The sequence below is a fragment of the Prunus avium genome, chromosome 6 (assembly GCF_965620075.1).
Source record: "Prunus avium chromosome 6, drPruAviu1.hap1.1, whole genome shotgun sequence".
Classification (NCBI taxonomy): Eukaryota; Viridiplantae; Streptophyta; class Magnoliopsida; order Rosales; family Rosaceae; genus Prunus; species Prunus avium.
Genome location: NC_142289.1, coordinates 36,123,516 through 36,138,553, shown reverse-complemented (window position 1 = coordinate 36,138,553; position 15,038 = coordinate 36,123,516). Strand labels below are relative to the sequence as shown.

The 15,038-nt window shown below is 37.5% G+C and overlaps 3 protein-coding genes and 1 pseudogene across 3 annotated transcripts; 1 reads left to right on the top strand and 3 right to left on the bottom strand.

Annotated features, from left to right (window-relative positions):
- Window positions 1-695: 695 nt before the first annotated feature.
- Window positions 696-2,813, top strand: LOC110750795 (uncharacterized). Its single transcript, XM_021951159.2, has 3 exons — window positions 696-1,530; window positions 1,735-1,838; window positions 2,397-2,813. Exons 1-3 carry the CDS (start codon window positions 832-834, stop codon window positions 2,683-2,685), a joined length of 1,092 nt encoding a protein of 363 aa, XP_021806851.2. The 5' UTR covers window positions 696-831; the 3' UTR covers window positions 2,686-2,813.
- Window positions 2,814-3,237: 424 nt separating this feature from the next.
- On the bottom strand, window positions 3,238-5,802 carry LOC110750794 (taxane 9-alpha-hydroxylase 1-like). Its single transcript, XM_021951158.2, has 4 exons — window positions 5,396-5,802; window positions 4,356-4,924; window positions 4,063-4,256; window positions 3,238-3,796 (listed from the first exon to the last, which is right to left on the bottom strand). Exons 1-4 carry the CDS (start codon window positions 5,761-5,763, stop codon window positions 3,491-3,493), a joined length of 1,437 nt encoding a protein of 478 aa, XP_021806850.1. The 5' UTR covers window positions 5,764-5,802; the 3' UTR covers window positions 3,238-3,490.
- A 2,025-nt stretch (window positions 5,803-7,827) lies between these two features.
- LOC110750813 (taxadiene 5-alpha-hydroxylase-like) lies at window positions 7,828-9,427 on the bottom strand (annotated as a pseudogene).
- Window positions 9,428-11,738: 2,311 nt separating this feature from the next.
- LOC110750838 (taxane 13-alpha-hydroxylase-like) lies at window positions 11,739-13,910 on the bottom strand. Its single transcript, XM_021951211.2, has 4 exons — window positions 13,525-13,910; window positions 12,801-13,369; window positions 12,497-12,690; window positions 11,739-12,351 (listed from the first exon to the last, which is right to left on the bottom strand). Exons 1-4 carry the CDS (start codon window positions 13,893-13,895, stop codon window positions 12,046-12,048), a joined length of 1,440 nt encoding a protein of 479 aa, XP_021806903.2. The 5' UTR covers window positions 13,896-13,910; the 3' UTR covers window positions 11,739-12,045.
- Window positions 13,911-15,038: the final 1,128 nt, after the last annotated feature.

Genomic DNA, 15,038 nt, shown 5'->3' with positions numbered 1-15,038 from the left:
GTTTTGATACCAGCAGACAATTTTATTACTGGCAGTCTGGCAGTATATAAAAGAATTTGTCCGGCCGAAGGTTTGTTTTATCCTTGGCCGGGTTGATCATATCCACGTTAATCTACATGGCATTCTTTTCCAATTTTTCACCAATATTAGCAAGCTTATAGGTTGTACTTCTTAAATTGAGGTTTTAAAGATGAATTAGGAAAGAAGCCAGATCATTAAGTATCAAACTTAATTCCTGTTTATAATTAATATATACCACCACACGACAAGGGTCAATGTATGATTGTATATTGTGATGTACCCAATTAGCTAGTCAAGAAGTAATCACTTTGTCCCCTCTACTTGGTTGTTTTATAAATTTCAATTCGTGGACTACAAAAAGATTTTTAGTGCGATTGTGCACAATAAATACACGTATTATAACATGGGTGAATTGATAATACTACATAACTATATGACCGTCGAAAAATTTCTCGTACGCTAGAAAAGCCAATTGGCTTTTCTCATCCATCTTTCAAGGCTTATTGATTAGCTCAATTACATATCTGTCAGATAGATAGAGTTGAGGGGTACATAAGCAAATGCATTTGTTTAATGAATATATCACAATCCTTAAGACCTGCCTTGTTTCAATATGGGAGAAAAGAATGATGTTCAATGTCTACGACCGGCCCTTTAACTTGTCTTTTTATTACCGTCTTTTGTTCTCAATACAACCTATTAATAAACCCTCTTTCTTCCTCCTTAATTTCAACATTAATTCCCTCTTAAAACACATCTAATTTCTGCCCCTCTTTCAACATCTTTCTCAAAAGTTGTACGTAGCTAGCGATGGGGGACAAGGCAACATTGGCAAAGGCAAGAATGGAGCTTGAAGACATGTATCAAGGGATACCAGATGAGTCAGTCAACCTCACTTTCCAAGACTTTGCAGAGCTCAAACTAAACCGAATCGCATCATCCGAAAAGAAAAAACCAAACCCAATATTATTGGAATCCATGTCTGAGCTCAAATATACCACACAACCCTCCTCCCCCTCTCCTTTGACCAAACTCCCAAGCCTTGACTTCAACAGAGCCCTGCAGGCATCCAACATTAACCACAGCCACCACCATGCTGACCACGCAGGTCCACATAGAGGTCATGTCAATCATCATCTTGATCATCACCAGATGAACGGTCATCATGACCTCGGACATGATCTTGGCATGCACCATGGCCATGCATCGCGAGGGAGTCATGGCCATAGCCATGGTCAAGGTCATGGTCATGATGGCCATGCAATGAATAATCATCATATGAATATGAATAGTCCAGCTGGCCCGGCATGTCATGCCGGCGGCGGATTGAGGCATGGGTTGGAGACTAGCATGGGGGCTTATGATCATGATGTGAGTGGTATAAGCATGGCTTCCGGCGTGTATAACCAGCAGCAAGACAGAGGAGGACGAAGGAGGCCTGGAATTCCCCACTCGAATATCTGCACTCTTTGCAGCACCTACATCTATGTTTTCCGCCACCGTTGCTTGGTACGTATTATTTGAACAAATCTACAATATCTGATACATTGTTAATATGTGATCAAATACCAAATATCATCCGAACAATATTTATGCATAAAATATTGTAAATTGGTAGGGATTACTAAATAGATAATTTTGATATTTTTCATTTAATATTATTATGCGTGGAAAAGATGGATGAGAGATGATAGTAATTAATTTTGTGTGCAGGTTTGTGGAAGAGTGTATTGTAGACAATGTGTGATGGTAGGGATGGGAGAAATGACAGAAGGTAGAAAATGCGTTGAATGTTTAGGGAGGCGATTCAGTCAAAGGTATGCTGATTAATTTAACTCTATCATACAATTGTTAGACTTTTTGACTCAAGCCAACAATAATATACCCATCATATGACTAAACGTTGAATGATTATATTTTCTGATTATGCTAATTACGTAAATTATTATGGTTAGTTGTCAATAAACGGATTATTTGTCGGCTAATCTAGTCATTTAGTGTGGTGAATATTACTCTGTTACTCAAGAACACCGATAAATTTTATATTGATGACTAACAATTACTCTGTTACCCAGCCAAAAATAAATAAAAAAAGGGAACAAGGAAATGATGATATAATAAATAAATAAAGGCCGGCAATTAGGGTCACCCTACACGTAAGTTATCTAATGGGGGAGGACCAAAGATTGTAACATAAATGAAAAAAAATAGCATTTGTTTTGCCGTCCCTTGGTTGGTATAGCGGCCAAATACAAGAACAACCTCCACAACACAACAAACAACGAAGATGTTTTGGTTTTGGACACCCCAATCTTTCATTTCATTGTTTATTTTATAAAAATAATATTAATTTTGTGTATGTTATTGTCCCATAGGTACATACAAAGAGCAGGAAAGGTTGGATGTTTTTCAAGGTATCCCCTCATTGTGAAGCAAGCTGAGCTGAAATGGGCAGAGAAAGGGCCAAGAAGGAGCGGCGGCAACAACGGGGCATACGGCCGGAGCACGATGATTTCACCGAGATCACAAAGTCCCATGACCCCGGTGACTCCACGGACCCCAAACAGAGCGCATAATACTAGCAGCAGCCCAAATTCTTTTGTCATGAATAGTTCATCCTATTCTCCTTATTCACCAACTCACCGTCATCACCTCCCTTTTTAGAGTCTCTCTCTCTTTGGGTTTCTTACGTTACTCAACTTATCTCCCAAACAATTTTTCCGATGTTTTATCTTGGATTTTGCTTAATTAATTTATTTATTGTGGATCTTAATTAGTTTTGTATAACAACTTATAGAAATGATATATATTTCATGGATGATGATGGTATTGAGGAAAAGCCCTAGACCCAGCAGGCTGGGAAAATTTGTAGACCCAACTAATGCCTGATTTGGTTGGAGTCAATCTATAGCGAGGGCTTTATATATATGGCCAATCGTTGGATAAATTGGTTAGCCGTTAAATCAAATTAGTTAGTCTGATTCAACGATTAAGAGATAGAACTTCACCTAGAGAAATCAAAACTTAATAATGTGAGGCCATATGATATGCTCTTACAAAATATCTTTTCTCATGGCATCTACTCGCCAATGCAAAATGACAAAATGAAGAGAAAATGAAAAATTCTTTGCAGATAAAACCTAAATTGACTTATAAAGATCTTTTGACTGTAGAAGACATATTATTTTCATAACATACTCTTAATATACATTCGAGTTTTACATCCTTATTATTCTGTACATCGTTCATGTATTATAAAATCCTATTTACGAATTGATACGAACAAGATATAGCAAACTTTATTACAACATCACAACAAAATAAATCATATCATACTCGCTGAGAAGCTTAATTTATAATGCATATTAAAAGTTTCCATCCATGATTTTCATTTGAAGGACAAGAAATTCAAGCACAAAACGAACAATATGAACAACCAAAGCATGTGGCATAACAAGCCTCGTACTAATTAAAGCTTTCTTGGTTTGATCTTGATTGGAAGACCCATGGAGGGATATGGCATTGGTTTACGGGTTATTGCTTCCTCAGGGTGAACTTGTGACCATTCAAACCTTGTCACCAAGTTGTGGATGGTGATGAGTAATTCTATCTTGGCAAACTCATTCCCAATGCAAGTGTGAAGGCCTCCTCCAAATGGAAGATAAGTGTAGGGAGGGATTGGTTTTGATGGGTTCTCAAAACGTGATGGATCAAACTCTGTAGGCTTGTCAAATATATCTTTGTCCATGTGAGTTCCATGTGCCATCCAAAACACCTGCACATGCTCATATAAGCAAAACCCAGTTCATCAAGTGTTAATTAGATATTCATGAGAAAACTTTCAGTGTGATCATAAGGCCGTTAATTAATGATGTTATTAATCAGCTTGTGTTATAACACATGTGAATTTATTAAAACGTTTAGGAGAGAAATCTGAATTCAAAGTGTAAAATTGTCGCTCATCTATATTATAACAAGTTGATTAATAACATAACAACGTGACGGTATTAAGGTCACAAACATTATAAAAGAAAATGTTACCTGCCATCCTTTGGGAATGTCAAAGCCTCCATATTGAGTGTCTTTAACTGCTGTTCTAAAGCTGCCAAACACAGGAGGGATGATCCTCATCAGCTCTTGTGCAACTCTCCATGTGTATTTCATCTTGTGTATCTCAGCCCATGTTAGCCCACCATCTATTCCCTCCTCCCTCTTTCTCAAAATGTCCATTTGTTCTACAACCAATGAAAGTAAAGAAAATATATAATTTGGCATAATTAAGCGTGCTAAGCACCAAAAAAAAAAAAAAAAAAAAAAGGAAATTACTATTATACCCTCCAGAACTTTGTTGTAGATCTCAGAGTCTCTGGACAGCTTCCATATCATTAGGCTGAGAAGAATGGCTGAGGTGTCATGACTAGCAATAATCAAGGTGAAATAATTATCTATGATCATATCATCAGAAATTGGGTGTTGATTTTCATCTCTCAATGTTAGCAAGCAAGTGAACACATCACTTGTAGGGCTTAGCTTCCCCTTTGAGAGCTCCTCCCTTCTTTCCTTGAGAATTGGCAGAATCCTATTAACAATTCTTGACCTGGCTCTTAGGCCTCTCCAGTAAACTGTGCCAGGGATATTGAAAGGAAGAGTGGGAATTGCTTTGAAGGCTAAAGAAAAATCATCAGACAAAGCCTCTGTTGTGTGCTCATTCTTGATGCCAAAAAGGATGCTGGATGCTATTTCAAATGTGAGTTTCTTCATGGTGGCCACACCTTTTATGGTGTCTTTGTTCTCAGTTTCTCTTAGCAATATGGTCTTGATCAATTCATCCATATGTTTGACAATGTTTTGAAGATTTTCAGGCTTCAAGAAGCTCATCATTGCTCCCTTTACCAATTTGTACCTGCATTACATAAATATATAGTCTCACTATATTGAACCAACAATTTAGAAAGGGTCATATACAATTTAAGGGTTGTGTTCCAATACCGGACATGTATTATGTAATTAGACTGTAAATTTAAACTGTCTCAACTATATATATTGAAATAAAACAAACTTAATTAATGATCTAGATTGATAATCTTGTAACTTAACGTGTCAAACTGTATGACGAAAACATTGTCCTACAACTTAAAAAGTGCTTATTACGTACCTTGACGGCCAAACATTCAAACAAAAGCCTACCTTAACTAACGGTCTAGATTGAAAACCTTGTAACATAACGTGGCCAATTGTTTGACAAGAGAACATTCCAAACATTCAAATACAAAAGTCTACCTTAATTAACAATTTAGATTAATAATCCTGTAATATAACGTGCCAATTGTTTGACAAGAGAACATTTCCGAACAAATTGAAGAGGGCCTATTACCTTGACCCGGTAAGTTCAAATATGTTTTCCTTTCCGGCAATGGTTGCAAGGGTGGGTGGTTGCTTGGTAGCAAGAACATCATCCCGAGCACCAAGCACAAACTTGTTACCTGCTTGACCAGTAACAACAACAGTTGGGGAACCCATCAAGGAGGTTTTGAAAACTGGCCCATGTTTTGAGACTCTTTCTTCGAACCATTGAGGCCCTCGATTTTGCTTCTGTGCTTGGCGAAAGCTCAAGGACTCTCCTAGTAAGGGGTACCCTAGAGACCCTCCTGGGAGATTCTTGGTCTGATGACCCTTGAACAGAAATTTTGAAAGGAAGAAGGCTATGATCAAAGTGATTGCAATTACCAAAATCAAAGTCATTTTTGTACAAGGTTTATACAGAGTGACAAAGCAAAGCCAACTGAATGAATATATATAAATATGCTCAACCATGGCGGGCACAAACTTAAAAATGTTAAGAAATCAAAACTTGGGAGATGAGGATGACGAATTTGAAAGTGATGGGAATAATAATCTACAACAATGGTAACAAAACACTACAAAATGCTGAGCTCATTCCATGATCCTTAGATGTATCACAAGCCCTTCCGTGCTTAAACACACTAATTTTTTTTAATTATTAATTTTAAAGATAGACTGCCTAATGGCTTCATTAATTACGTATATGCGGCAGCTGATATGTACTTATTTTTTGTATCTATTATACTGTGATTAAGTGTTAATTAATACATTAATTATCAGATCATATGATGTTATAATACTCTTACTTAATCACTAGTAGTGCTCAGATCAGCCACAAAAATGAAAGAAAACTTTGTTAAAAATTATTAGAGGACAATAATTAGGTTGTAGTACACACCAATAATTACGGACCAATAGTGACATATATTTAAAAATGCATTTTGTTTGTGGTCCTAGGCATACATGGGTTCTATTAACAAACTGTTAGCGGCCAAATACAAGAAGAACCTCCAATATGTGGTAGTACAATAATTCTTTTATTTTACTATTTATTTTAAAAAAAACAGATGTCTTTTTCTTTATATAAAATTGCTTAGCAATTTTGGTATTTATTAGGAAAGGTTTGTAAATGCTTGATTCTAAGTTCTTAACCCAATACAAAAGAAAATATACGGTCTTCAATTAAAAAAATTAAAAAACTTTGTTTTTTTTTATACACTCAAAGTTTTGGGGAGGGTGATTTAGACACAGGTAAGGGCGGACGCACCAAGGAACAAGAGGGGTCAATTGAGCCCTTGGGGTGTCGGCGTTTGGCTATGGAGGTCTCAGGCGAGCAGTTGCAAAAGTTTAAGCGGCAGGGAATGGAAAGAGGAATGTAGGCACGCCAACAACAGCAAACATGTTATATTATATATAGTTTTTTTTTATAAATTTTTTTTTTATAAAAATATTTATAATAAAAGTTGAGAAGGTCTCAGGGGAGAGAGGATTGGGGTGGATGTTGTAGAGAGTGAAACTGTGAAGAAGAAGATGGGGAGGTATTGTTTTCGTTTTTTTTTTTTTTCTGTTCTTTTTCAAAGTGGGGGGTTGGGCTTGTTTCATTTGAATTTTTTTAAAAAAAAAGATAATTGTCATTTCTATACATTATAATTTTATTCTTTATAAAAAAAATGATATTCTCTTTTAGATCAGACATTAACAAAAAAGCCTTTTTATTGAAAAATAAATGATTTATGAAGCTATAATGCAATGTTTTCAAAAGAAAACTCGTCGATTGAACCTTGGATGGAAGTACTATTTTTCTGATTTTTAGTGTTATTTTCTTTAAAAAATTTTTTGAAACATTTACACTGTGACCTCTTGGCCCGAGAATCCTGGATCCGCCACTAGACACAGGACATCAGGTGCAAAAATAACTACTCTTAACTATTTGAGCTACAAACCCATCAAAAAAAAAAAACTTTAATATAAGCTCATGAGATATATAGACTGCTTGACTTATAGTTAATGATGATTACAGAAAAACGATTACTCAAGCGGAAAAAAAAAGTAGTAACAACCAACACATGTACCAACTAACAGTTTAAAATACTTCTATTCTTAATATTGGAAGAGGTTTTAAGTTCGAATCCTCCCTTCCCATTAATTAAAAAAAGGAAGCATCCAACGCATATGGCATTAGTGGGGAAGCAAAATATCTCATTCTAGGTCAAATAATTAGGCCAATCAATTTGGGAATTATTTGACCTAATTGGGAGTTACCTAGCCTAATTGGGAATTATCTGAATTAATTAGGAGGTTATTTGATTTAAATTAGATGTCTTTGATTTTTGTCTTAATTAGGGATTTGATTAAATCCCTAACCCCTAAATACACCAACCCCACCAACCACACCAACCCCACCAACCTCGCCAAATTAAAGCCTCTGAGACCCTCTATAAATATTAGCTACACATGAGGATGGAGGTACGTCTGAATTCCTACTGAAACTCTGCATAAATTATTTCTCATAAACCCTTCTCCCTTCCTATTCTTTCTCTCTCTCACACAAGGCTCCGGCCACCACACACGGCTCCGGCCACCCAGTTTTCCTTGAAACACCCAACCTAACTTAGGCATCGGAGGGCCTTTCGCCAACACCCCCCGGGTGTGGTCCTTTTACTCCGATTTATTTTGCAGGGAGAAAGAGAAGCGGAGAAGACGAAGGAATCTTGGGCGAATATTCTCGTGGGAGGAAATTTGCTCCCACAATTAGCATAACAAGCCTTTGACTAATTAAAGCTTTCTTGGTCTGATCTTGATTGGAAGGCCCATGGATGGATATGGCATTGGTTGCCTGGTGATTATTTCATCAGGGAACACCTGAGACCACTCAAACATTGTCACCAAGTTGTGGATGGTGGTGAGTACTTCCACTCTTGCAAACTCATTGCCTATGCAAGTGTGCAGGCCTCCTCCAAATGGAATATAAGCATAGGGAGGGATTGGCTTTGATGGGTTCTCAAATCTTGATGGATCAAACTCTGTGGGCTTCTCAAATATCTCATTGTTCATGTGTGTTCCATGAGACACACAATACACCTGCGAAACCGACTCAAAATGTTAACATTCTTGTCCATGAGATTTGAATTCACGACTTACCTTAAACCAAATTGTCATCAGAAAATTTAGAAGCAATTTATGTTGTGCCTGGGATGATGATCAGAAATGTTGATTGTTACCTGCCATCCTTTGGGAATGTCATAGCCACCTTATTCAGTGTCTTTAAGTGCTTTTCTGAAGCTGCCAAACACAGGAGGGATGATCCTCATCAACTCTTGTGCAACTCTCCATGTGTATTTCATCTTTTGTATCTCAGCCCATGTTAGCCTATCTTCTGCTCCCTCCTCCCTCTTCCTTAAAATGTCCATTTGTTCTACAAAGCAATGAAATTAAGTGGGAGAGAAATTTAAGTGGCATTAGCAAAAAGGATATATAATTATATAGTGCAATATATTATAATCAATTAGTACTATACCATCTAAAACTTTCTTGTAGATCTCAGAGTCTGTAGACAGCTTCCATATCATAAGGCTCATAAGTGTGGCAGAAGTGTCATGACTAGCTATCATCAATGTGACATAATTGTCCAAGATCAGGTCATCAGAAATTGGCTGTTCATTTTCATCTCTTAATGCTAGCAAGCAAGAGAACACATTGCTTGTAGGGCTCAGTTTCCCCTGTAAAATCTCCTCCCTTCTTTCCTTGAGTATTGGCAAAATCCTACTGACAATCCTTGACCTGGCTCTTAGGCCCCTCTAGTAAACAGTGCCAGGGAAGTTAATGGGAACAGACCAACCTGCTTTGAAGGCTAAAGAAAAATCATCAAACAAACCTCCCTAGTGTTCTCATCCTTGATGCCAAAAAGGATGCTGGATGCTATGTTGAATGTAAGTTTCTTCATGGTGACCACAGCTTTTATGGTGTCTTTGTTTTCTGTTTCTCTTAGTAACATGGTCTTGGTCAATTCATCCATCTGTTTGATATAGTTCTGAAGACTTTCAGGCTTTAAGAAGCTCACCATTGCTCCAGTTACCAATCTGTACCTGCACTACATATATACGGAATTGAGGGTACGTACCATCTATCTAGCTTGTTAGGCTATTAGACTGTCAATCTAGACCACACATTCAAACATCTTGCAATATATCGTGCTAAACTGTTTCACAGGAGAATATTTCTTCCAGCCATTCGGGGCCTCGATCTTGTTTCTGTGCTCGCAGAAAGCTAAATATCTCTCCTATTAGGGGAGATCCGAGAGACCCTTTTGGCAGATTTTTGGTCTGACCCTTGAACAGAAATTTTGAAAGGAAGAAAGCTACGATCAAAGTGATTGCAATTACTAGAATGAAATTGAAAGCCATGTTTGTACAGAAGATGCAGAGTGTGAAGCTGAAGTCAAACAAATCGAAGCTTGAGTTGATAGGCGGTAGCTAGGCGGGCGGCTAGGCGGGTTGGATCTTTTTTCGTTGCCAAACCAGGAAGACGAAGCAGCCGAAACCAAAGAAAACAAATCGAAGCTTGAGTTGATAGAGAAGCGAAATGGCTTGACTGCGAGTGCAAGTTCCGTACTCTGCGAGCGCAAGCTTCGTGTTCGTCTGGAATATATTTAAAGAGTATAGCCGCTCGGCTATACCTTTAAAATATTCAAATGTCTTTGAATTTGTTTTTTTGGTCGAAATGTCTTTGAATAGGCAATAAAGAAACAAGGCCTTATTGGATATTTTGGACGACAAAATGTCAAATTGTCAAGGGTGATGAATTGCCGAGCAGTTTGATGACGTGGAAACTAAGCCTTACTAACGTCATCATAGAATCAATTTTTTTTTTAAAAAATTATTCTTTTACTGGATAATTATCATTCTTTTATTTGACACAAGTTTTTAACCATTAGATTAGCCAAAATACAAGAGGATCCCAAGAAACACTATGGCCAAAATACAAGGATGGGGTTTTGCTTCATCTTTTATATTGGCTTATATAAGCCACACTTTTTTAAGACCATTTTCTATCTATGGTTTGAAGAATCCAACCTTGGAGTGGGTTTGAGAGGAGAGAAATCTCCACTCTACCATGCTAGAACCGGCCACCAAGAGGAGAGGGCTAGCACCTCACCTCCTCTTGGTTATCTTCTTCATCTCTTACACTACATTTGTGTGTATGAACTAGGGGGTATCTACTTTGGTACCTTGTGAAGACTCTATGAAGCAAGCAACAAGGAAGGTCTTTCCAAAGGTAAAAACTTGGAGACCATCCAAGAGAGCTTCAAGGATAAGAAAGTCTCATCCTTTCCTCCCTTTTCTTTTGTGCATAAGTGAGATTAGACCTAGAAAGATACTTGGAATTTGGTAGCATTAGGCTTAATAAGATCAAAAATTTGCTTCCGCCTCTTTGAATGTTATATTCATGTATGTTGTAGCTTAAAATCCATGAGTTTAAATTTAAATGCATGTTTCCTTCAAAGGCTAAGTTATGGAGTCTCCTTAGAGGTTTGCAAATGGCATGGGGTAAGGGTATTAGGACCCTTGTTGCCTGCTTGACCTACAGCAACCACAGTTGGGGAACCCATCAAGGAGGTTTTGAACACTGGTCCATGCTTTGATGTTCTCTCTTCCAGCCATTCGGGGCCTCGATCTTGTTTCTGTGCTCGCAGAAAGCTAAATGTCTCTCTCCTATTAGGGGATATCCGAGAGACCCTTTTGGCAGATTTTTGGTCTTACCCTTGAACAGAAATTTTGAAAGGAAGAAAGCTACGATCAAAGTGATTGCAATTACTAGAATGAAATTGAAAGCCATGTTTGTACAGAAGATGCAGAGTGTGAAGCTGAAGTCAATACATGTATATGCTCAACAAGGGCCGGCAGAAAACTTGATTGAAAGCGATGGGAAATATTATAATCTAGCAACAAGAAGTAAACGATGGCACAAAAGTTGTCTTCATTCTTCCTTCATTTGGGAACCTTCTTATAGTTTCTCAACAACTTGGTTGTATTTTAAGACACTTGGTGTTTTTCTTCTTTCTTTTTTCGAATCATGGATGATGGCACAAGAGGCTTCCATTTGAAATATCGATCATCAAGCAACAAGATAGTATTAATAATATCTAATTGATTTTGTATGTTCTGAACAAATTTGTTATATATAGTTGATTAATACACGTCTAGTCTTGTGGGGGGAAGCCACATATGGCTGTTTTCATCCTCAAATCATGACAACAAGTTTCTATTGGGTCTGTCTAGCCTAGGCTATTTGAAGCTCAAAATCTCATTTGTTTTTAGGAGGAGCTTCTCTTTAGTTTTTTTATACACTCAAAATTAAGGGAGGGTGATTCGGACGGGCGCAAAAATAACTTCTCTTAACTATTTGAGCTACAAACCCATTCAAAAAAAAAAGCTTTAATAATATAAGGCCATGAGATAGAGACTGTCTGACTTATAGTTAATGATGATTACAGAAAAACGATTACTCAAGCAAAAAAGGAAATAGTTTTAACAACCAACACATGTACCAACTAGCACTTAGTTTAAAAATATTTATATTCTTAATGTCAGAAGAGGTTTCAAGTTCGAATTAATCCTCCCTCCCCATTAATAAAAAAAGAAGCATCCAACACATATGGCATTAGCATAAGCCTTTGACTAATTAAAGCTTTCTTGGTTTGATCTTGATTGGAAGGCCCATGGATGGATATGGCATTGGTTGCCTGGTGATTATTTCATCAGGGTACACCTGAGACCACTCAAACATTGTCACCAAGTTGTGGATGGTGGTGAGTACTTCCACTCTTGCAAACTCATTGCCTATGCAAGTGTGCAGGCCTCCTCCAAATGGAATATAAGCATAGGGAGGAATTGGCTTAGATGGGTTCTCAAACCTTGATGGATCAAACTCTGTGGGCTTCTCAAATATCTCTTTGTTCATGTGTGTTCCATGGGACACCCAAAACACCTGCAAAACCCAACTCAAAATGTTAACATTCTTGTCCATCCATGAGATTTGAATTCATGACTTACCTTAAACCAAATTGTCATCAGAAAATTTAGAAGCAAATTATGTTGTGCTTCGGATGATGATCAGAAATGTTGATTGTTACCTGCCATCCTTTGGGAATGTCATAGCCACCATATTCAGTGTCTTTAAGTGCTTTTCTGAAGCTGCCAAACACAGGAGGGATGATCCTCATCAACTCTTGTGCAACTCTCCATGTGTATTTCATCTTTTGTATCTCAGCCCATGTTAGCCTATCTTCTGCTCCCTCCACCCTCTTCCTTAAAATGTCCATTTGTTCTACAAAGCAATGACATTATACCAAAGAAATTTAATGTGAGAGAAATTTAAGTGGCATGAGCAAAAGGATATATACTGCAATATTATAGTAAATTAGTACATATATATACCCTCTAAAACTTTCTTGTAGATCTCAGGGTCTGTAGACAGCTTCCATATCATAAGGCTCAGAAGAATGGCTGAAGTGTCATGACTAGCTACCATCAATGTGACATAATTGTCCAAGATCAGATCATCAGAAATGGGCTGTTCATTTTCATCTCTTAATGCTAGCAAGCAAGAGAACACATTGCTTGTAGCGCTCAATGTGCCCTTTGAAATCTCCTCCCTTCTTTCCTTGAGTATTGGCAAAATCCGACTGACGATCCTTGACCTGGCTCTTAGGCCCCTCCAGTAAACAGTGCCAGGGAAGTTAACGGGAAGAGACCAAACTGCTTTGAAGGCTAAAGAAAAATCATCAAACAAAACCTCCTTTGTGTGCTCATCCTTGATACCAAAAAGGATGCTGGATGCTATGTTGAACGTAAGTTTCTTCATGGTGACCACAGTTTTTATGGTGTCTTTGTTTTCTGTTTCTCTTAGTAACATGGTCTTTGTCAATTCATCCATTTGTTTGATATAGTTCTGAAGACTTTCAGGCTTTAAGAAACTCACCATTGCTCCCTTTACCAATCTGTACCTGCACTACATATATACAAATTGAGGGTAGTTTTGCAAAACGAATATGTAGCATGTTATATTATTAGACCGTCACATTCAAACATCTTGCAATATATCGTGCTAACATGTTTGACAGGAGAACATTTCTCTACAAATTGAAGAGGGGATTGTTACCTTGACCCTGTAAGTTCAAATATATTTTGCTTTCCAGCAATGGCTACTAGGGTGACTGGTTGCTTGGCAGCAAGAACATCATCTTCGGCGCCTAATACAAACTTGTTGCCTGCTTGACCTACAACAACCACAGTAGGTGAACCCATCAAGGAGGTTTTGAACACTGGTCCATGCTTTGATGTTCTCTCTTCCAGCCATTCGGGGCCTCGATCTTGTTTCTGTGCTCGCAGAAAGCTAAATGTCTCTCCTATTAGGGGATATCCGAGAGACCCTTTTGGCAGATTTTTGGTCTTACCCTTGAACAGAAATTTTGAAAGGAAGAAAGCTATGATCAAAGTGATTGCAATTACTAGAATGAAATTGAAAGCCATGTTTGTACAGAAGATGCAGAGTGTGAAGCTGAAGTCAATACATATATACGCTCAACAAGGGCCGGCAGAAAACTTGATGAAAGCGATGGGAAATATTATAATCTAGCAACAAAGAGTAAACGATGGCACAAAAGTTGTCTTCATTCTTCCTTCATTTGGGAACCTTCTTATAGTTTCTCAACAACTTGTTTGTATTTTCAAAGACTTGGTTTTTTTCTTCCTTCTTTTTTTGAATCATGGATGATGGCATGATCGATAAACACAAGAGGGTTCCATTTTAAACATCGATCATCATCAAGCAACAAGATAGCATTAATAATATCTAATTCTGAACAAATTTGTTATATCTCATGAATAGTGTCATGTTAGAAAGGAGGCCAAAATAATGGTTTTCTTGGTATTACAAATGCGTAAATAGAGCAATGTTAGACATACCACATTTGATTGTATAGTCTATAGTTTATCAATGCGGTATCACAGTGTGGTATAAATATCACAAACATAAAGTGATATTTATTGTATTAAAAGTGTGTACAGAAATGTTCATTGGATTTCTAGGGGATTTCTAGGGAGTTTTCATCAAAAATAGCCAAAATTTAACCCCCGAATTCATAAATGTCAATTTTTAAAAAAACTTTCAAATATAGCCAAAAACTCACTTAAATTGACCCAAATGCCCTCTAAATTAAAACCTAACCAAAAAGCATGCTCTTCCAAGCCATAAGCTACTGAGCACGAGCCTCTCACTCTCCACCCAGCCTACCCCTAAACACAAGGACACTACCCCTCGCCAATCGCCCTTTTGGAAAGCAAAGTTAATATAGGCAAGTTTGTGTTGTGGGAAGATAGTCTGTGAACAGTGAGGGCCTTGCAATTTTTCCAAGCCTCTTGTGCTGAGGGAGGGCACTGGGCAGCAGCACATATGATGGTTTGCAAGAAAGTTTAACCCCCGATATCATATGCAGACCAACAGTATTTATGATACGAATTTTGCAAGAAAGTTCAACTTTTTTTTCTCAATTAAAAATTATTATGTCAAGAAACTGACTTTAACTTTTTTTATTGTAAAAAAACTCTCAAACCCACTGATTCAAGCCATAGCCGCAGAGATGATTTTTATTGCCTGGATTTATGAAAACATCG